Genomic DNA, 22828 nt, shown 5'->3' with positions numbered 1-22828 from the left:
TCCCCAAGAAAGAGAAGGTCCGCTGCTGGATGGTGTGGGGCGCCGGATTCAGAGAAGACCCCTCCCCGCAAATCTCTGCCTAGCTGCGCTTCTAGTTCACTTCAAGAGTGAACCTCACGAGCTTTAACCGCCTAGAGCTTGATTCCGATTCGGCCTTTGAGCCGCCGCCCCCCCTCCCCCGAAAGTTTATAGTGTGGCGGTCTCCGCACCCCTAGAGATAGTAGCTGGAAGGCTTGGGGAGTATTTTAACCCTCTGTTTCGCAAGCGCAGGAGCTGAATTGTTTGCTGGTTCATTTAATAACTTGGCCCTAGCAGTCATCACTTATTAAAGAGCCGAGGACCTGGCTGACTCCCGCCACCACCAGGAAATTAAAAGGCTGACAGGCTGTCCCTCCCAGGGTTGGGGTTTCCTGTCTGAAAGAGCTTGGGAAGTCAAACTGCTTCGCAGTTCCTCATTTACCTTTCTTATGTAAAAGAGGGAGCGACGCCCGCAGCTTTTTCTGATGGTAAACTATCCCTTGTCTGGAAATCCTCCGGGCGCCGGGCCCTGCCCTCTTCCCTGGAAATCTTTATCCTGCAGCTCTGAAGTAACTCTCAAGAGCTTAGAATGCACAGCTAGTCACAGGCAGGCACAGCTGGGAGTGGAACTAGACGAGGCATAAAAATGTGGAGTCTTTAGTGTAAATATTTGTCAGCCACATATTCCTTCATAATATGAACGTGTAAGTTACAGATGTAGATTTTCAAGTATTGGACGTGCAATTTTAAGCTTCCTTCTTTGGTTTAATTTGGGCATTCGAGATGTATGTCTGCGATTCTGACGTCTGAATTCGGCTGGGAGAGGTCTAAATGAAGTCCACAATTTCAGAAGGTTAAACTTTTGCCCTGTGAACACGTGAATTCTTGGTTCCCGGTAGGATAGCAACAGGACAGTCGGATTTGGGATAAATAAACCGTTAGAGTTGCCCACTATTTTAACAGAATGGCTATATCTCTCTTGCTGTGGCCTTCAATTGTGTAAATATTTGTTTGAATAAAGAGCTAAGGTTCTTTGAAAAGTAACAGTCGTGTCTATTCTTGGCTTCCCTTTCATATCCTCTGCTTAGTTATTTAAAAGGATTTTTTTTTTTTTTTTGCCTCTTAAACGTTTAATGGGGAAATTTAAACATTACATGTACTTAAGAAACTCTGTAAAGTCTCCGAACCAGTTATAACTGGCAAATCCTTTAATAGCAAGGAAGAGTTGAGTTTTTGCTCTTAGTTGGCTAATGTATTGGCTAATGTAGCCTTCTTTCACCTCTTGAGACCCAGCGGTTTGCAGATCTCAGCCTCTCTCACAAATGGAAGAATGAGATGTCTGGTTAAGAGTAGTCATCATTTCAGTCAATTTGCAGGCCTCAATCTGTTTCATGCAGCTGGCAGCTGCTGCTGTTCTGGTGTTGAGATAGACTGTCACGGATATCGCCTGCATCCCTGTTTGAAATGGGGAGGAAAAGATACTTAGGAAGTTAGACTAAGAACTTGCTCACTCCTATCTTCAAGAACTTTGACCAAGCTGAAATTTGTTAGCTACCTTTCCAGAAACATTTATTTGCCATGTGTGTTTGTATGTGTGTGCCAGAGAGGGAAAAATAAGCCAAAGTGATTAACCAACCTCTAGTTTTCGCTGTTTTCTTCAAAGCTCCATTTTGAGGTGTATAAGGAAGGGTTGACCGTGGAGTGTATTGGAGAAGTACCTCAGCTCACTGCAACTTCTGCCTCCTCGGTTCAAGCCATTCTCCTGCCTCAGCCTCCCGAGTAGCTGGGATTACAGGCGCCTGCCACCACGCCTGGCTAATTTTTGTATCTTTAGTAGTGGTATGGTTTTGCCATGTTGGCCAGGCTGGTCTCAAACTCTTGACTGCAGGTGATCCAGCTGCCTTGGCCTCCCAAAGTGCTGGAATTACATGCATGAGCCACCACACTAGGCCTCCTTTTAAGTATTTTTAAAAGAGTAATTAAGATTGTGGCTTTATAAGCTAATTTTCAACCCTCAGCCTGGAGGCAGTGCTATGGGGCTGTGCATGGCATAGACAGTGGCTCTGTACATCTTCTAGGTGGAGTACCTGTGCCATGTAAATCTGTTACGTCTTGGTGTACTTAATTGTTAATTGTGTAAATGTCACTCTTTTGAAACAAAAACACCTAAGTGATGTGTTTTATCTTAAAAGTCCTGACATACATTAAAGCTGTGGTTCTCAATGGGAGCGGGGATTTTGGCCCCTGGGAGATACTGGTAATGTGTTTTTGTTGTGACAACTGGCCGGAGGACATTGCTACTGGCACAGAGCAGGTAGAGGCCTGGGATGCGGTTAAGCGTCCTGCCACACACAGGACACAAAAACAGTGATGCTGCAAGCCCTGTGCTGGAGTATTGCCTGGGGGAGCATGTTAACAAGATCAGGGATCTTAATCTAATTTGGATCCTCAAGAAGCTTGTTTAACTGTGTTAAACAAGAGGCCTTTATCACAGAAGCAAATTTGTATGCAGCAGATTCTTTTGCCCTTCCCATTAAGAACCTTAATATACCATAGAGGTCTAGGAACTTGTGTTCATTGACAACTTTGAGTTGGATTAAAGTCATGGGATTTTGGAGCGTTAGAGCACCAGGGAGCCTCAGAGATCATTGATTTCTACCCCTTCCTTTTATAAATGTAAAAACAGAGACACTCAGAGCTTTATGCCTCACAAGGCCTCAAGTGAGCAAAGGGTGGGCAGACAGAGTTCTAGGTACAACCCAGAAGTTAAAATTTTTTAAATAGAGATTCAGGAGAATGGGAACCAAAAACAAAAAACGCTGGACCTGACCCTTTGTGAGAGTTTAAAAGCACCATTCCCTGTGAGAAAATAAATAAATGCTTCAATGGGGGAGGGGCAGCATTAGCCATGGAGACTGCAGAGCATACGCCTGGGTGCCCCACTCCCAGAAAGGGGTAATTCCATTGTATGACTGTGACACTCCACTTGTGATGCCTACACCATCCTTTCCATGGCAAAGTGGGCAACAGATGGTTCTACAGACATAGCAGATGTTGCTTTTGAATCCAGGTACAAAACAGAATGTTTGAGATTTTCTGTCCCTCCCTGCCTTATCTGTTAAGAGTAGAGTACATGAATGGATATGGCTGGCCTGGACAGAAGGGAGAATGAGAGAGGCCTCCTGAGTAAGGAAGAAAAAAAGACACCTGGCATATGTGGAAATGAGCAAGTGTTGGGGAAATTGTGGGAGAAATTAATAAGCTGATGAGGGGATATCTAATATAAATTCAATTGCATAGAACAAGGATTAAGAATCAGAAGACAATTCAGATTTAACTCTTCTTTGAGCTGGCAGGACAAAATAATTTTGGAGGTAAAAGGAACCTTAGAAATTGTCTTATATGAATCCTTTTCCTCCAGCCAACTCACTGGGTTAGATAGCGGCAGAATCTGCAAACCACCTGTTCTGTCGCACTTCTGCACCCACAGTCTCCACCATTCCGTCTGTTTACCTAATGGGAAAGAAAATGATGGTAAAGAAAGTTATTGTTAATTGCTTGGGAGAGTTTAAAAAGCATGGTATTTGTGAATGGATCTGTTTATAGAAAAGAGTTATCTCAATGAGTTTTTGATGATCAGAAAAGCTGTACACCATAGCCTGCTTAATTACAAACGTGTGTACTCTCTTGTTTACATTGCTATGGTTAGCCATTACGCTCATCATTATGGATTCTGGTTCTGTTTGCCGAGTGGTCCTGGTAGTCATTTTATCTAATAGTCAAATCTGACAGGTTCTGGCCATATAGGAAAGTTTTTAGTATGCCTTTGCTGGGAGATGTAAAACCTCTGAAAGGTGTTAAGATAGTTTCTTATCATTTTGACAGCTAGCCAAAGGGTACACCTCAAAGCCGAGTACATAGTAATATATTTAGAAGTGACTCAGGAGTGATGGCCCTTTTAAGGGATCTGCCCTCCTGCAGGTACTACGTGAAAGGGGTGTAGCAGTCTTTTCATTATCACCTTTCATCTGGCCATTCTTGTTACTGTTTTTCAGATGATGGGAGAGGAAACATGAATAACTTTAAAAAAACTAATAATTGTTGGCTAGAAATATTTATTGGGACTTGATTAATGTAAATTGTCTTTTGAAAATAAGTAAAACCAAAATTGTAGCTCAGGTTTTTAAATCCCTTCAAAGTAAACATTTAGTAAAGGCAGAACTTATCTCTGTGTTCATCCAGGAATTTGAACCTTCCAGGAGTTAATTTGCATGCAGTTGTTTTTATGATGTTTAAGGAGGTTTCTTAGACATTGCAGAAAAGTAGCTTTGTGCTCTATCTGCTTTAAAGGCAAGATTGTTGTCTGTAGCAGCTAGTGGTCAATAAGAGAAACCCAAGTGTAAAAATCATTTGATTGATGTGTGGGAAAGCTAGAGGTTGCAGATACTTGCTATACAAAGAAAAAGATTAATAAGATATAGAGTAACAGGAAAACAAAAAGGTTTTGAGAGGATTTTTACAGGAGATACTTTTTTAGTGTGTTAGGTTGATTTTATTAGATGAAGTACTTTTCCTTGCTTTACAAATTAAAAGGAATCAAAATATTGTGTATGCCAATATTTATTGTTGGCTTTAAGCCAGGTCAGCTTTTTCTGAGTCTTGCTGCTAATTCAGTGGGAATTGGTGTTGATCATCTTAGAATGTTTTGTTTGCACTTTGCATGTGACTGCCCTAGATGGCGGTATGCTCATGGAATTAGCCTGTGAAATAGCAAAAAAGTTAAAGATTGCAAGAGTTTTCCAAGATTAGTTTCTTGACCACCCTGCTGCTAAAACAAAGAAAGATGAAAGCAAAGGAAACCCAGTTCCTACATTCTTTTAACCAGTGCAGACCCAATGTGAATAGCGCTTCACAGCCAAGAGATATTCAGAGGGAACTGAGAAGAGATGTCTGGCTGCCTCACTGCTTACGTCATTGCAGAATTAGCTTTTCTAAAACAGTTTAAGATTTATTAAGGAAACTGCAAGCCATGGGAAAGCAGACAAAACCTTTCTTACACATCATGCTGAATCAAATGCCCATATTGTATTGCATTAACATAACTCTGACCAGGCCTTTTCCCACTATGTTATGCTGAAACAATTTACCATGCCTTTGGAATGTCATGGGCAACAGTGCCGGTGAAATCTTTTCCCAGTTAGGTAGCTGCCACCTTATCACTAAATCTGTTTCTGTTCTGTGGTCATTTCCGTTTCCTGCATCATATAATGAGCACCCCTGTGTTATTTAACCAGTATCTGTGGGAGTCTAGAAAGTTGGAACAGAAAGAACACGTAGTGCACCCTCACCGTTTTAAATATGGGGAAACTTCTGCTACAACAGAATGAAGATGGGCGAATTGATGTCCCCCAGATCTTAGTTCTGTTAGCAGAACCAGAACTAGGATGGATCTTCTGACTCACTTCCCTGGCATCCTATCCAGCGTTCTTTCTACTAGATTGGCCATTATAATAAAAATAACATCCTAATGTAACCATTTCCTTTATTAGATCTTTTGACCAGAGGTATTAAAAAAAAAACAGCATTGATTAAAATTAAATTAAACATAGTTGATTGTTTATTTGTCTCCACTTCTTCAAGTTCTTTCCCTTCTTCTAAGCAATAAGTGGTCAAAAGGTAGATAGCATGGAAAGGAAAATTGTGTCATGTAATATTCATTCTTTATAATCAACTGCTAAGTAATGATGATATGATATTATCATCATTATTATTTTTACTTTACAGCATTTTAGAAACACTCCCACTCAATTTTTTTTTTGGGGGGGGAGGGGACAGAGTCTTGCTTTGTCACCCAGACCGGAGTGCAGTGGCACAATCTTGACTCACTGCAACCTCTGCCTCACAGGTTCAAGTGATTCTCCTGCCTCAGCCTCCTGAGTAGCTGGGATTACAGGTGTGTGTCACCACACCCAGCTAATTTTTGTACTTTTAGTAGCGATGGAGTTTTGCCATGTTGGCCAGGCTGGTCTCAAACTCCTGACCTTAGGTGATCCGCCCACCTCAGCCTCCCAGAGTATTGGAATTATAGGCATGGACCACCATGCCCAGCCATACCCACTCAAGTTTTAATTTAAAGAGAAAAGCATTACCAACATGGAAGACATGATTGGCCTGTGTTTGTTCCACCTCTTGTGAGCCTGCTTGTACTCTGACTATTCCCAGTTCATAAATCTTGGGTTGGAGAATGGGAATTCCAGCAAGTATTTAGGTCTAGGGAATGCTACTTTGGAAAAATAAACTATTGCTCTCAAGAGGGTGTATTTTGATCAGTAGTGTGGGATACGGCAGGATGGTGGGAAGATTGGAGAGTTTCCCTCCCATGCACCCAATTCAAGTCCACGGAGGTGATTTCAGGGTCCATAGAGAGCCTCTTTATCCACACGTGATCCCAGGTTGATAATTATCTTGCTTGAAATTAGCTTTGAGATCAAAAGATCAGAAGGTGCTTTTTCCTGTAGCATTCCTGTGCTTCAGGAAGAATATCTGAAGTACAGTACACACCGATATTCAGGACCTCCAAGTTAGTGATCTTATGATTCTCTACTTCACTGGGTGATCACATAATAAAGGAAGACCCTTTCAGCTTTATGGGCGACTTGGTCAGGATACTTGGTTAGGATCTTCTGAAGAACTCTAAAATATGGGTTTATAACTTCCAACCTAAGGAGCTCCTCCACTTGCAGAGAAGCAGTAACAGAACTGTAAAATCTACAAAGTATGTCAGTCTCTTCCTTAGTGTAAATTTCTAAGGGGTTTGTGTGTTTGTGTGTCCGTGTGAATGTGTATGTGTGTATTTTAACTTTTTAATTGAGGCTGGAATTCTTGATGTGGAGTTTGTCAGTTTTTGTGAATGCTTTTACATGCCCACTTTATGAAGAAATCATTATTTGGGCACACAGTGGTGAAACTTAGCTACCCCATCTAATGTTATCTTGTAAATATCCTAAATGTGATGGCTGCTTACTTGTTATCTTGAAAATATATTTGCTTTCAAACTTCTTCCAGGTACTTAAAAATATATATATCAGCTTTTAGAAACTTAATTCAGTATGATAAAGGGTTAGTATTTTATACTTAAAAAAAAAAAATCAGCTAGGAGCCAGTGATATGACTCCAACCTTCTTTGTAAAATCAGCTACTATAATGTTTAAGGCAGTATATAGATTTTTGTTGATGTTGACTTGCAGAATGCATGTAGTTTTTTAAAAATATATTATGAAAAATATTAAACGACACAAAAATTTAAACATACACTAAAAGAATAATAAAATAATAAACAAAGATTCATGTACCTATCACCCAGCTTCAACAGTTATTTAATGTGCTAATGTTGTTTCATTTGTAAACCTCACTTTCCCCCAAAACATGGATTGTTATAAAGTAAATTCCAAACATCATCGTGTTTCATTCATAAATAATTGACAGTATAACTCCCCTTCAGAGTATTTTTACGATATATCATCGCACTTTTAAAAAACCACAGCATTATCATTTATTTTCCAGTCTCAAATTCTCTGATTGTCTTATACGTCTTTTTTTAAATTTAAATTTATATTTTTTTGACACAGGGTTTCACTGTGTTACCCAGGCTAGAGTAGAGTGGCACAATCTTGGCTTACTGCAGCCTTGGCACCCCCTGCTCAAGCAATCCTCCCACCTCAGCCTCCCCCGTAGCTGAGGCTGCAGGGTTTTGCCACCATGCCTGGCTAATTTTTATATGTTTTGTAGATATGGGGTCTTGCCATATTGCCCAATCTGGTCACGAAGTCATGGGCTCAAGTGATCTGCCAGCCTCGGCCTTCGAAAGTTCTGGAATTACAGGCGGAGCTACTGCTCCGAGATTATACTTTTTTTTAAAAAAAATGACAGGATCTTGGTGTGTCACCCAGGTGGGGTCCAGTGGTGTGATCATGGCTCACTGCAGCCTTGACCACCTGGGCACAACTGATCCCTCTGCCCCTGCTTCTATCTCCTGAATAGCTGGAACTATAGGTGTGCACCACCATACCCTTCTGAGTTTTAAAATTTCTGTAGAGATGGGGTCTCGTTTTGTTGGTCAGGCTGGTCTCAAACTCCTGTGTTCAAACAGTCCTCATGCCTTGGCCTCCTGAAGTGCTAGGATTACGAGCCTGAGCCAGCTGGCCTAGCTTCATACAGGTATTGATCGACTTACGACCTATGCAACTTACGACCATTCGACTTTACGACCACAATCGCTAGCCACGACTGCTCCGCGTCTGGCAGTGCAAACGTTGCCCAGCTGGGCGTATGACAGTGCAGAGCAGCTTCCGGCAGCACTACCATCTCCTCGTGCATATAGCCTACTCAACTTACGACCAAATCGTGTTACGACTGGGCTGTCGGAACCAATCGTGGTTGTAAGTCGAGCACTAGCTGTACATTTTAAAAAATAGATGGATTGTTCAAAACAGGATCCAAAATCATGTTCATACATTACATTTAATTGACATGTCCCCTCAATCTCTTTAATCGAGAATACTTTTCTCTTCCTCTTGGTTTTTTTTTCCCCGTTCCATTTGCTTATTGAAAACATGGGTCTTCCCTGCCTCCCTGGGGACTTCCCATATTTTAGAATTAGGTAATTACATCTGTTTTTTTTAAAAAAACATTATTTTCTGCCTTGTATTTTTTGTAATCAGAGATAGCATACTTTTAAGTTGTGTTGAGCTGAATTTATAAATATGTGTGTGTGTGTGTGTGTGTGTATACACGTATATTTCAATACTTATTGATATTGTCTCTTTTTAAAGTATTGCTAAAGCCGCTTTAACACAGATGTGAGTCTAGTTAATACAAAGCACATCTTGATGATTTATGTAAAAGTAAGGAATTTTGCAAGTGTGAGGAAACTAATGATGCAAAAGTTTATTGAGGTTGCTTCTGCTTTCTGCCCTTCCCCAAACTGTCCTCCTCACTGGCTGAAGAGAGTTATCACAGGGAACATGCAGCCAAATTACTTGCAGAGTCTAAAGAATATTTTAAAGTTCCTACAGACTAGTCTTACTCAGGGGAGTAGCACAAAACTTTTCAAAAAATCCCTATGATTGATGGTTTACCCTCTTTACTAAGAGACCTATAAGATTTCTAAGAATTCCTAATATAAAACAATGTAGACTGATTTAAAAGTAGCCTCTGCTCACAGGAGATGAAGATCCTCCTTTGAAATATGGTTATTGCTGTTGATTGTGATTACTTTTAGGAACCTTTGAATACCATCTGGAATTGTTTTTTTTTTTTTTTTTGGACAGAGCTCAGACTTCAGTACAGCTAGGGATAACAGAAGGGAATGGTAGCCTGGGGTTACACTGTTTTATTATGACAGGAAGAAGCTGGAAGTTTTATTTTGTGCCCCCACTTCTTCCATCTGCACTTAATGTTCTCATTATCCCCGTCACTGTCCACTTCCTTCTGGGCCCCCTTTCCGTCCTGTAGCATCATTTGAATCTTTTGTTCTTTCCTTAATGGTCTTCTTTACTTCTTTTAGATATCTTTAGAATATGGTACAGTAAAAATTCAAGAGAAAAAAAAAAAAACAAGAAAGCAACTGTGTAGTTGGTGTCCTCAGACGTCACATCCATGTTCTGGTCCAGTGCTCTTGCAGGGCATGGGTGTAGACTCAAACTTTATTATAAAGTGGAAATTTTGACTCACACCCTAATTTTTTTTTGAAACAGGTTTTTCTGAATTTGCTTCTGTAATCTAAATCCCTCTGTATTTCCCCAACAGTATGAAATGATTTACAATGTTCTGTCACTTGCTCTTGCAGTCAGTCCTTCGATTAATTCTTGCTATATTGATTGGATGAACCTAAGCAGTGTCTGTATATGACAGTGTGAAATGATAAGTGACACATTGTGTAATTTGGGAATTCTCCATACTTACTTGGTATAAATTACCTGGATAATTGCAATTATATAGGCCAGACTTTAAGTTCCTCTTCTCTAACATAACACAGCACAATAAAACACAACACAACCTTTCTCTCCAGCCTTGCCACATATCACTCCCAACACCTGGTGAATTCTGAGGATGTGCCTTGTTGTCTGAATTCTGAAGAGCCCCCATTGGCAGTCACAAAAAGCCTTTGTGTGTTTTAGGTCACTGTAGGCATGTGGACAGCATGTGTGTCTGTCTCTGTGAGTGTGTGTGTGCATGTGCGTGTCTACACACATTAGGATTTACAGCTCCCTGCTGTAATAGGTTCAGTCTGAAAGAATAAACAAGCATCCTTATTTTGCTATTAAAATACATTTCTTCCCATGGAACTGCTTTCTTGGATCTTTTTGAGAACTGTAAACATCCTCCTTGGAGATTATCCACCTACTTACATGTATCTAGTGGGTAATAATTATTTTGTTCAAACAGGCAGGGCTTTGAGTGACAAAGAGCATGATGCAAAGGAAGAGGAGTAGGAATCCATTTGCTGCTGTGTTTATTTGCAAAAAAGAACAATAAGGGGACTATGTCTACTAACAAACAGGCTTTTTTCTCTCTCTGCCATGGGATATAAAATCCTGTGTGTGGAGGAAGAGTTTAAAGGAACAGAGGTTAGAAAGCCAGGATGAGTGAGTGGGAGAAGAGGAAGTTCTAAGGAGACAGATATGAGACAGTGGGAAGGTCCAGGGTTACAGATAGTTGCAGAAACGGTAGGGAGTGGTATTGGAAGAAGACAGGATCTGGGGCTGTTTGCTTAGAGGGGGGTGTTTGCAGTTGGGTTTGGGGATATGTGGACAGGTGAGGCTTGTTTGCAGAGATAGAGGAGGTTGAGGAGAATTTAAGAATGAAAGGAAATATTTGTGGAGTAGGAAGGTCTATTTGTGAAGAGGGAATTGAGGGGACTAAGGGTTTAACTGAGGATGGTGTTTAGAGAACAGAGGACGAGGAAAATAGGCTGTTTTTGGATTTTTGAAGTGAGAATATTGCTAGGAAGTGGTTATGTCTGAAGCTTCTAATAATTAGCTCCCTCTTCCTTGTGTTTTGATGTTGGGATTAGTGGAAAAAGAGAGAAGTTTTTGTGTCCATTGTTGTCCATTGTAAAGCTTGGAGTTTCAGGTTGAAATAGATTTGTTTTTCTTTTCAATCCTGTAAAGCTTCCCCTCAGGCCCCATCTGCTGCCATTGGTCACCACAGAAATACCCCCACAGAATTCATGTAAAGAGTGGCACTGCTTCTGAAGGACTGCTCTAAGCTGATGCCTGAATTCAATTACATGTCATCAGTGCATGCTTTATTCATAACATCATCTTATTGTAAACATCAGTGCTGAAAGAGACCAGCCTGTGGACCGCCAGTGTGCAGGGAGAGCTTTGAACACCAGGCATCAACCACTGTCTGCCACAAAATGTACACTCCGAGTCAGCATCTTGGTTCCATGGCTCTTGCAGGGCATGAGTGTAGACTCAAACTTTATTATAAAGTGGAAATTTTGACCCACACCCTAATTTTTTTTTGAAACAGGTTTTCCTGAATTTGCTTCTGTAATCTAAATCCCTCTGCATTTCCCCAGCAATATGAAATGATTTACACTGTTCTGTCACTTGTTCTTGCAGTCAGTCCTTCTTCGATTAATTCCTGCAGTATTGATTGGATGATCCTAAGCAGTGTCTGTATATGACAGTGTGAAATGACAAATAACATGTTATGTAATGGAAATTCTCTATAGTCACTTGGTATAAATTACCTGGATAATTGCATTTATATAGGCCAGATTTTAAGTACCTCTTCTCTAACACAACACAGCATAATACAACACAACCAACATTTAAATTTATTTCTTTGCTTTTAAAACTTTGTTCTTGGCTGGGTGCAGTTGCTTACGCCTGTAATCCTAGCACTTTTGGGAAGCCAAGGCAGGTGGATTACTTGAGCCCAGGAGTTTTAAGACCAACCTGGGCAACATGGTGAAAACCTGCTTCTACAAAAAGTACAAAAAAAAAAAAAAAATTAGCCAGGTGTGGTGGCTTATGCCTGTAGTCCCAGCTACTGGGGATGCTGAAGTGGGAAGACAGCCTGAGTCTGGGAGGCAGATGTTGTGGTGAGGCAAGATTGTGTCACTGCACTCCAGCCTGGGAGACAGACCCTGTCTCAAAAACAAAAAAAAAACCCTTTGTTCCTTTGGTGTGTTCTCATTATCTTCAAACTGAGATCCCTACAGTTCACAGTATCCTAAATTCACTGTTGATGATTCATAGTTTGAAGGGGATCGGCTTCATTATGGTGCTCTCTGATATAAATGGAGCTGGAGAATTCGCTTTCTAATGAGGTGTTATAGTAGGTTTCAAGTGATAAATAACAAGATCACTGGGGGGATTAAATTGATGGATTGGAAAGTAAACACAAACGTTTCAACACACATTAACTTCTTTCCTGTTTAGACTTCTGGGTGTTGCCTTTTCTCTCTGATGGGCACCAGATGCATTCCTTCTCCCAGCCCATTCTGTGGATACGCATGTAATAAGGCATGTAGCCATTAAGGCCTTCGGGATTGTTTTCCTTCCACAGTAACATAATGCAGGAATCGTATAGTTTCACTGAGACCTCTTTTTGTTTACATAAAATATACAGGAAACCCAAAATAAACACATCAGCATAGATCAAGAAGACAGGCTGTAAACTTTGGCATCTTCTTTGCCTCCTCTCTTACACATGTTTACACAGACCTCCCTTCCCCACCTCCCTCCCTCCTCTCATCACCTTAGCAATGCCTCTGGTGTGCTCTCCTCCACCTCCCACTACCCTAACTCTGACTTTGCTTTCCTCCTCTAAACTCAGCTGCGGTTTCTGATGTCTGCAGTCACATCCCTCCTGCTCTCATTACCTGGGGAATTAAACCCATACTCTTTCACTGTATTCTTCATCCTCCTGCCTCTACTGTCCTTGCTCACACTCTAATCCTCAAAGTATGCGACTGATGACTGGTCTGCATTTCCTAGAAATGAAAAGGGCACTCTGGAAGTAGAGAAGGCAAGAGCTGTCAGTAGCCATTGTTGTCACTCATGGGGTCAGAAAAGTCAACCATCTGAATGATTCTGTACCTTTTGAGTTGAATTGATTTGTAAGGTTAAGAGATACCCAGTTGAAACAAATATATGTATGCATTCAGCTGTGGCCGGTAAACTAAGTTTCAGGAAGATGAGTGGATCCCACATTTGTACTTGATTGTAAGTCTTTAAATGTACAACCCTTTACACTTCCTAAACAGGACCAATAAGCTTGAACTGAAAAAAAAAGGGGGTATCAGGCACGAATATCCCTTTTTCTCTGGAATGTCCTGCCATCCCAGTCATCTGTAACTTTCCTCTACAGATATGCATGGCCAAGAAATGGTGCATGGCTGTTTCTCAGATTTGGTTTATTATTTGCAAATATCCTGCTTGTTTTTTCCCTAGAGTTTGTAAAGCTGATCTTTCAGCCAAATCTACTTTGGAAAATTCTGCTGTTATATTTCGTTTGGCCAACCAATCTGCTTTGGTAATCATAGTTTTTGATTTTTAGAAAAAGTGTATGTTGGAGAGGGGGAAAAGTAGTGGCACTTTCTGGGGTAGCAGGGAATCTGTACTGTGACAGAGCTTGGTAATATTTTAGTCACGTGATTAAGTAGCTTTTCCAACTACAAACAGGTTGGAGTATATTATATTATATCATCTGAAAAATAACCTCTGTGTCTTATGCTGCAGACAAGATGTTTGTTGGATATACCAGTCGTCAAAAGCCAAACCTTTGAGTATTCATTTTGACATGAGGTATTAAACTCTTCAACTCTTTACTGTTGGAGTAAATATTTAAAATGCAGTTTGGGTATAAGTGCTTAGCTTTTTATTCCACTTAGTGACATCTGCTGCGGCTTGCTTTCTGGGTTGCTGTGTCTGCATACTATGGGAATACTCTAACTTAGTCTGTTTCCCATTTTGTATATATTACTTTCAAAGCAAAGTCTTTCTTACTAACTGGCACTAATTCTTGTCTATTCTAACATCTCAGAGATTTTTCTTTTTTGGTAGCCATTCCTAGAAGATCCTAAACACTTGAAGGATTACTGACCAAGTTAAATCACTTTTAGGGGAGACATGCTACTTGGACCCAGGAGGGTGTATCTTACTTGGTGGTGAGGATAGAAAAAGATTTAGATAACTATGAGGGAGAAATACATGATTATTAAATATAGTTCATTCCAGGAGACTTATAGTCCTAGATTTTAAAAAACAGTGTTATAGAAAATGATTTTTCCTACATAGATTTTGTTTTTAATTCTATTACAGACAGGATGTTTGTTGGATGTACCAGTGGTCTGACTGAATACGGGCTTGGAAGTTTGTTTACATCCTTAAACTCACAGAATTTAACTATGCAAATGGCTTTATGCTACTATTGGATGATACCTATCAGGTTCCCTTCCCTTTGGTGGGCTTCTTCATCATTTCTTTATACTATAACCTCCTCAAACTACCATTCTCACTGGATTCACCCGACTCCATGTTCTATTTCCTGTCAACCAATTGTTTCTATTAAGGCATGCATAGCAATTATTTGTTTATAAGCAGCTTTTTCCCTTTACACTTGAAGCTACGGAAAGGCAGGAAACGGTATCTCTTACTGCATGTCTCCCAGTGCCTAACTCAGAGCCTGATTTACACTAGGCACTTAATGAAGATTAGCAAAGAAACCCCAAATCTCAGTGGCCGCAGACAATCTTGGGTTGACAAGGACCTTGTCTCATGTTGTCCTCATTCAGTAGTGTGGACTAACAAAGCCTCTGCAAGCCTGGATGGAGGCTAGTTATCTTGGCAAGGGAGTGGGAAATGCTGAATCATGCTCTGACTCATGATGCTTCAGCTTGGAACTGGCAAGTTACTTTCTCTCATATTTCATTGATCAAAGCAAGGTACCTAGCCACACCTAACCTCACAGAGATGAAGAAGAGCAACCTCACTATGTTCCTGAAAGGAGAAGAACTGGAATATTAGTGAGTAACACTAATGCCTGCTAAATAAATATCCAATGAACAGTAGGCATGGATTTAATGAATGAAGTACCTAAAACTACCCATTGAGATTTTTTATTTTTTTCCCTATACAATAAACAGAACTACTCAAATATGGAAGTAATGTAGCTACATTCTAAAATACACAAATATTATTATAATCTAAGCTATTATTCAGCAAACATCTAGAGACTTTTTTTTTTAATAACAATTCTGTTGGCTTTATTCATATCAGGGAAGTGTTATGTTTGATTTTTTTAGTGTTTCAGATGCATAAAGGGTGGAACAGATAAATTAATGATTAATGTTTTTGCCAGTCATTTATTTTTTGGAAAAGTTAATATCTGGCTTGAAAATTGGCAAGCAGTAAGGAAAAATTAAAATATCTAATCGTGTAGGCACGGCGGCTCACACCTGTAATCCCAGCACTTTGGGAGGCCGAGGCAGGCAGATCACTTGAGGTCAGGAGTTAGAGACCAGTCTGGCCAACATGGTGAAACACTGCTTCTACTAAAAATACAAAAATTAGCCAGGTATGGTGGTGCACGCCTGTAATCCTAACTACTTGGGAGGCTGAGGCAGGAGAATTGCTTGAACCCAGGAGGCGGAGGTTGCAGTGAGTTGAGATTGTGCCACTGCACTCCAGCCTGGGCAACACAGCAAGAGTGGGTCTCAAAAAAAAAAAAAACAGTCTAATCAACTTTAAAATCAAGTGTTGCTACATATTCTAGTATTTTATGCTAAGTGAGTTTTTTTTTCTGGTTGTCAAAACAGTCCAAACATATTACATAAAATGTAGAAAATATAAACTAGTATGAGAGACGTGTTAAAAGTTACCGGTAAAACTGCCATCCAAATAAAACCACTACTGATTTTTTTTTTTTGGTATAATTTCTTCCAGTCCATTGTAATTGTTATTATTGTGGAAGAATAGGCATATTGGGGAGCCAAGAGAAGATTCTGTCTTGTACTAGAGAGGCTGCCATGGAAATGCTAAGAAGTGATCAAATTCAGAATATGTTTTAAGGACAGTGTTGATAGAATTTAGAGATGGACAAAATGAGGAAGGGGGGTGCTAGTGACAGAGGAGGCCAATGCTGATTCGCAGGATTTTGCCTTGATCCCCACCTGTGTGTATGGTTGTGTGTATGTACAACTGACTCTTGAGCAACTCAGCTGAATTGAAAATCTGCATATAACTTTTTACTCCCCCAGAACTTAACTACTGTTAGCCTACCATTGACCAGAAGCCTTACTAATAACAAAGCCAATTAACACATATTTTAATATAAAATAACACATATTTTATATGTATGATATACTGTACTATTATAATAAAGTAATTTAGAGAAAAGAGGTTATTAAGATGTTCATAAGGAAGAGAAAGTATGTTTATTAAGTGGAAGTGGATCATCTTGAAGGTCTTCATCCTCTATGTCTTCATGTGGAGGAGGAAGAGGAGGAGCTGGCTTTGGTGCCTCCGGGGTAGCAGAGGGGAGGCAGAAGAGGCAGGCACAATCAGTGTAACTTTATGCTTTTTTGTAAAGTATAATTTTACAAAAAGTAACCTTTTTACTTTCTTAATTTCTCTAAAAATGTTTTTTTATTTTTTTATTTTTAAAAATTTTTTAAATTATTTAACTTTAGGTGCATACTATATCTGGCATTTCTCCCTATGTTATCCCTCCCCACCCTCCCCTCCCTCCCCAGTCCCCGCTGTCTCTCCCCTACACACCCTAAAAATGTTTTTTATGGGACCAATCCTCCTTCAACCATTTGCTATAGTTCAGTACCTGTATCATAGAAGGGTCCATGTTGTAAAAGAAGTCAGAAGCACCCTTGAATAATCAGAACCTTTCTGCCAAATTGTGTAATGTCAGTGTGTTTTCTCGTACTGCTGCTTCTGCATCTTCTTCATCGTCTGACAGTGGTTTAGAAAAACTTTTCTCTATTAAGTTGTCCCTAATGTCCTCAGGATCCATCTATTTCCTTGTTTTGTCAATTCCAAAATATTTAACTTGAGACAATTGTCCAAGGCTTGCTGGAATTTCAATATGGCAGACCAATGAGAGGCGATGTTAGTTCAGAATAGAAGAGTCTCAGTTTCAGTCCTCTAAACTGGTAAGATATGCCTCGTACCAGGCTGGTGTTGCCTTTAAAACTAGAATTGAGGCCGGGCGCGGTGGCTCAAGCCTGTAATCCCAGCGCTTTGGGAGGCCGAGGCGGGTGGATCACGAGGTCAAGAGATCGAGACCATCCTGGTCAACATGGTGAAACCCCGTCTCTACTAAAAATACAAAAAATTAGCTGGGCATGGTGGTGCATGCCTGTAATCCCAGCTACTCAGGAGGCTGAGGCAGGAGAATTGCCTGAACCCAGGAGGTGGAGGTTGCGGTGAGCCGAGATCGCGCCATTGCACTCCAGCCTGGGTAACATGAGTGAAACTCCGTCTCAAAAAAAAAAAAAAACTAGAATTGATAGCAGTAGACACATGCCGAGAGGAGCATTTGTCTTGGGGGCAGAAAGCGCCCTGTCCCTCAGGAATGAAAAACTTACCGAGAGCTAGATGGAAGGACTAGATCCCAGCTGGGAGCCAAATATAATGAAAAAACTTGATTTTTTTTTTTTGAGGTACATTTAAAAGGATAAATTGCGTTTGTAACTATCTGGACAGGGCTTTGGGTTAGAGCATAAGGAACCCAAGGCAGAGTTTGTTGGGGAAGGCTGCACCTTTATGGGCAGTTGGGTTAGTGGCCCATCACCAGGATTTAGGCAGCCAGAGTGTTTCTTGGCCTTGTGGGTAAAGAAGCAGCTCTTTACTAGGCTGCCGGAATTTGCTCAGAAAGTATATGAAGCTGAGCAACAGGGTGAAGTCCATTAATCCATGGCAGGAGGGAGTGAGGAAGGCTTTGATTAAAATGGAAAGCTTGGGTTCATTGAGTTTCTCACCTATGGGGCAACGAGAGCTAGAGGGGAGGCAGTAAGGTAAAAATACTAGACAGAACCTCTTCCTTAAACTTGTGGCTTAGTTACAAAGATGACCACATTGTGAAACCATTGCTAACCGTATGTGATACTGTTCCTATATATATCAGAGATGTGATAATTAGTGTCTGATGTGCCCAGGGGCTGGAGGACAGTTTTAGTGGTTCATGGCTTCAATGACAGTGTTTAAATTGTATTTTCCCATTGCCGATAATCTAAGAAATTTCTTTTTTATCAGTTAGAATTATGAGCCTTCCCATTTGTGGTAATAGTTTGTAACTCAAAGACATTTTCATAGGCTAAAACTTTAGTCCTTAAGTTAACATTGTTCAAACTAGGGTTCAAAACACATTTTCTTAAAAATTTTAATCATGGAAGATAGAATCCTGATCTCTGCCTGGAAAAGTAGTGGTCCTGATAGGTGTTTCTGCTGGAAGAGAGGATTTGCAAGGAAGAGCATAGTGCATTTGGGGTACTAGAAAATTTGAAGGCTGTAACAGTTTCAGGTTTTTAAATATACCATCCTGACCATATGTCAGTAATTTGTGGAATACCTTTTTCTTTGTTATTACCTGCCTCTGATGACTAAAGGAGCTTTAACTCTTCTTGTTGAGAAGGCAACTCCCAGAGCCCTCACTTAAAGAACCATCTTCTAACCCTCATGTTATTGAACAGTGTCTAACATAAACTTTTCTTTCTCCTCCCAAATGTGAATTTTGTTTTCTTAGGACTTTATTTCTGAACAGTTAATGTTTCTAGCAGAGACATCTATAGGAAGGTCCATTGCATTATGCCTTTGAGCATTAGCTAGTCACTAGGGAAGCAAGTGTTTTGCTACGAGCCAGAACATTAAGGAGAAATTGTCTTTTTTATGTACCAGCCTAATCCTGCACCTTTACTTGGTTAGGGATTTGTTCCTTCAAATGTCATTGCTGTCCTTTTAAGATGTTTTTCTTTACGTAGGATATCCCGGAAGGTATCTTCTGGATATCCCAACCTCTGGAATGTCTTACGTACAAAAGAAAAATAACTTAAAAGGACAGCAAGAAAAAGGTCTTTATTCTTCTTCAATTTGCTGTACAGTTTTAACAGGTTTACAAGTAAAACTGAGTTTGTGCTTGTTAGTTGCATTAGGTCAGACTGAAAGATTATTTGTTGAGATGTAGGCCTAACAAGGAACTGTTCTTTTAAAATCTTTTTTAAGGCAAAATGTTCTCCTTTATTTCTTTACAGATTCCAGCAAGGTTATGGAAGAGCATAGCCAAAAGCAGCTAGATTTACAAAATGGGAGCTTAAAAGAAGACTCTGTGGTGCATTCGATTGAGAACGATTTCCAAAACATGATGGAGAGCCTTAGCCCAAAGAAATACTCTTCCAGTCTGAGATTTAAGGCCAATGGAGACTATTCTGGCTCCTATTTAACCCTCTCACAACCTGTGCCTGCAAAGAGAAGCCCTTCTCCTTTGGGAACCAGTGTCAGAAGCAGCTCCTCCTTAGCTAAAATCCAAGGAAGCAAGCAGTTATCTTATGATGGAACTGATAAAAATATTTCCATGAAACCTCCAACTCCTTTACTCAGCACTACATCCTGCCTCAGTGGATATCCACCTGGAAGAGCAGACTTTGATCATTATACTGGCCGGGACAGTGAAAGGGCCTTGAGGCTCTCAGAGAAGCCTCCCTATTCCAAATACAGCTCAAGGAATAAATCACATGACAATGTCTACTTTCTTGGAGGCCTGGAAGGTCGGAAGGCATCTGGCTCGCTCCTAGCCATGTGGAATGGAAGCTCCCTGAGTGATGCTGGCCCCCCTCCTATCAGCAGATCAGGAGCTGCAAGCATGCCTTCAAGCCCAAAGCAAGCCAGGAAAATGAGCATTCAGGACAGCCTGACGCTTCAACCCAAGTTAAGTAGACACAAGGAGCTTGCATCTGAAAACATCAATTTGAGAACTAGGAAGTATTCCAGCAGCAGCCTGAGTCACATGGGAGCCTACAGCCGATCACTTCCCAGGTTGTACAAAGCCACAGAGAACCAGCTGACACCCCTCAGCTTGCCTCCAAGAAACTCTCTGGGCAATTCCAAACGAACAAAACTTGGGGAAAAGGATCTACCTCATAGCATAATAGACAACGACAATTACCTTAATTTTTCTTCTTTGAGCTCAGGGGCTTTACCCTATAAAACCTCTGCTTCTGAAGGCAGTCCTTATGTAAGTTCTACCCTCAGTGTCCCTGCCAGCCCTCGAGTGGCTCGGAAGATGCTTCTGGCCTCCACCTCCTCCTGCGTCTCTGATGACTTTGATCGGGCTTCATACGTGGGAACAAACTCGAGTCATTCGCTTTTTGCTGGAGAATCAGACAGAGTATTTGCGACCAGGCGGAACTTCTCTTGTGGATCTGTGGAGTCTGATGAGGCTGATTTGGAAAGCCTCAGACAGGCCTTAGGAACCCCTCAGCCTGTCCTTCGGGAACGGAAAAGCAGCATTAGCTCTATTTCAGGACGTGAGGACCTGATGGATTATCACCGGCGGCAGAGGGAGGAAAGACTCAGGGAGCAGGAGATGGAGCGATTGGTAATGTTAACCTCAACAGTGATTGACCTCACTGTTTCATTAACCGGTACCTACAGGGCAGCCTTGTAGACTCAATCCAGGATATGTGGGAATATAGGATTTTCATGTTCACTGGTCACAGCTGCTATCTTTCTCTTCTCTCCTGCTCTCCTTCTTCTTCCCGAATCACTATTCATAGGCATGACTGGCTATCTTGAAGGCCTACAGGAGTTAATTTAGTTGATCTGCGGACTTCTCACAAGTATAAATTCTTGAAAAACGTAACAAAGGAGTTGAGAATTTTATGAAATTTCTGAATCTTACAAACTTCTCTTTAAGACTGTGAGGAAATGCTGACTTTTATTATAGCATTAAATTTGCTTGTATATGGTTATGAGAGTAGTCAGTGAAATCATGACTCACCGAGAATTAGGTAGTAAATTTGTCTTTATAGCAAGTTGTCTAGAAAGTTGGAGTTGCCTCAGTGGTGCTCAGGTTTTTCCACACTGCTCATACACACCCTTACTGTCTTCAGCTCTGACTCTTAGCATGTACAGTGACTCCAAACTATGCATACTCACAAGATCTATTGAGTTGTCTTTTTCCATTTAAAATGAATTTTTACTTATTGTCGAAAGACTGAAAATAAGAAGACAGGAGGAAACATCCCTTGAGAGTCTCACTAATGAATGAGAACAAACAACTGCATTTTCCCATTCTCTTTTAAGCACAAGTATTTCTCTTTCAGAATGACTACCTGTCACAGATTACTTTGATTTATTTTCGTTTCATGATTTCCTTAATGAGAGAAGCTGCAGGGTAGTAAAGCTGACAACACTATAGGATTATCAGAAGTATTTTAGTTACTGAAATATACTTGAATATGATTTTTGAGTCACATCCAAAACTAGTTAATACCCTGTAGGACAATAAAATTGTAACTCAGGCTTGTCTAACTTGGGGCCTGTGGGCCGTGTGTGGCCTATGACGGCTTCAAATGCCGCCCAATACAAACTTAAGCTTTCTTAAAACATTATGAAATTTTATTTGCCTTTGTTTTTGCTCATTAGCTATCTTGGTGCATTTCATGTGTGGCCCAAGATTGGACATCCCTGTTGTAATCTTTGGATTACAATGGACAGAAACCATTTGTATCCATCCAGAAGGAAATACGTTTGACATTTTAGAGCAGGAATCATTTGCTTCGATCATAGTTTTTGTAAGTTGATGTCTGTTCTTATACAGTTTTCAAATATCCTGACAATAGCGAATGAAAATAAATGTGCATACCCTTAGAGAAGTTACACAGTCCTTGGGTGGGTCAGTTATACAGTATTCAGTATGACATTTCTCTTTATTATCATAAATAATCTCTATGTGTGGACGAAAATGGGATTGTGTTTGGGCTTGCTTCATTGACAGAAATTCAGAAGACTTAATTAGCATACAAAACCATGCCAAGCAACTATTATTTATGAAGCTAGATAATTAACTTCTGATAACTTATCAAGGAATCTGGGAGAGCATTTTTAATGGCTTCCATGACTGCAGACATCGGTTTCCTCTTATGTCTATCAAGGATAGACAACCAAACTCAAGAAATTCTTCTCCGCTAGGTTTCATCTTCAACATCTGTTAAGTATTGGAGAATTTCCCTTTCCTCTAGATTTTCCAAATCTGGTGTGGATCTTGGCAATCCAGGAAGTGACCTTCTGTACTGCCTGTAAGGTTGAGCTCGTCAAGTCATAAACAGTTTTCACTTCTTGAAAGAGCTTTGTGGATACTGCCCTAAATATGAAGTTATGTATTTTTCTTTAATGGTGGTCTTGTCATATCTGTTGAAATGAGGCTTATTTTTAAATTTGACACTCTAGACTTGATCTTGGTTGCGTAGTCTATTTGTTTGACTACATTGCGGTGAAAGGGATGACGGATTCTTATCCAGCCTGTGCAAATGAAAATATTGCCGTTAAAAAGTAAAGTGGCTCAAAAAAATTACCTCCTGCATTCTGAGAGATCAGTGAGAACAAGTTACCATGAAAATAATATTTCATTTCGTTTGCAAAAATCAGAGTTAGCTGAATGGAGGCTTAGAGATAGAGTGGTACGAATCCGAAGGGTTTTCCCCCTGAAAAAATAGATCATTAAAAATAATACTAATAATATTCCAAAACACATATCCACATTTAGAAATTCAATTTTTATTATC

The 22828-nt window shown here is 40.3% G+C and overlaps 1 protein-coding gene across 22 annotated transcripts in view; it reads left to right on the top strand.

The window, feature by feature from the left end:
- Positions 1-22828, top strand: part of PHLDB2 (pleckstrin homology like domain family B member 2) — a 252429-nt gene that overhangs the window by 146570 nt on the left and 83031 nt on the right. For all 22 annotated transcript variants that reach the window (XR_004275456.1, XM_032299126.1, XM_032299127.1 and 19 more), the window contains one exon: positions 19298-20640. Coding sequence is in view for 21 of the 22 variants with exons in the window: in XM_032299127.1 (XP_032155018.1) it covers positions 19298-20640 (1343 nt within the window). In the remaining variant the exon portion in view is untranslated. The remainder of the gene's footprint in view (positions 1-19297; positions 20641-22828) is intronic.

The sequence above is a fragment of the Sapajus apella genome, unplaced genomic scaffold, assembly GCF_009761245.1.
Source record: "Sapajus apella isolate SASKATOON/1434 unplaced genomic scaffold, GSC_monkey_1.0 scaffold40, whole genome shotgun sequence".
Classification (NCBI taxonomy): domain Eukaryota; kingdom Metazoa; phylum Chordata; class Mammalia; order Primates; family Cebidae; genus Sapajus; species Sapajus apella.
The sequence above is the reverse complement of the archived record's forward strand: the minus strand, read 5'-3'. Positions and strand labels throughout refer to the sequence as shown.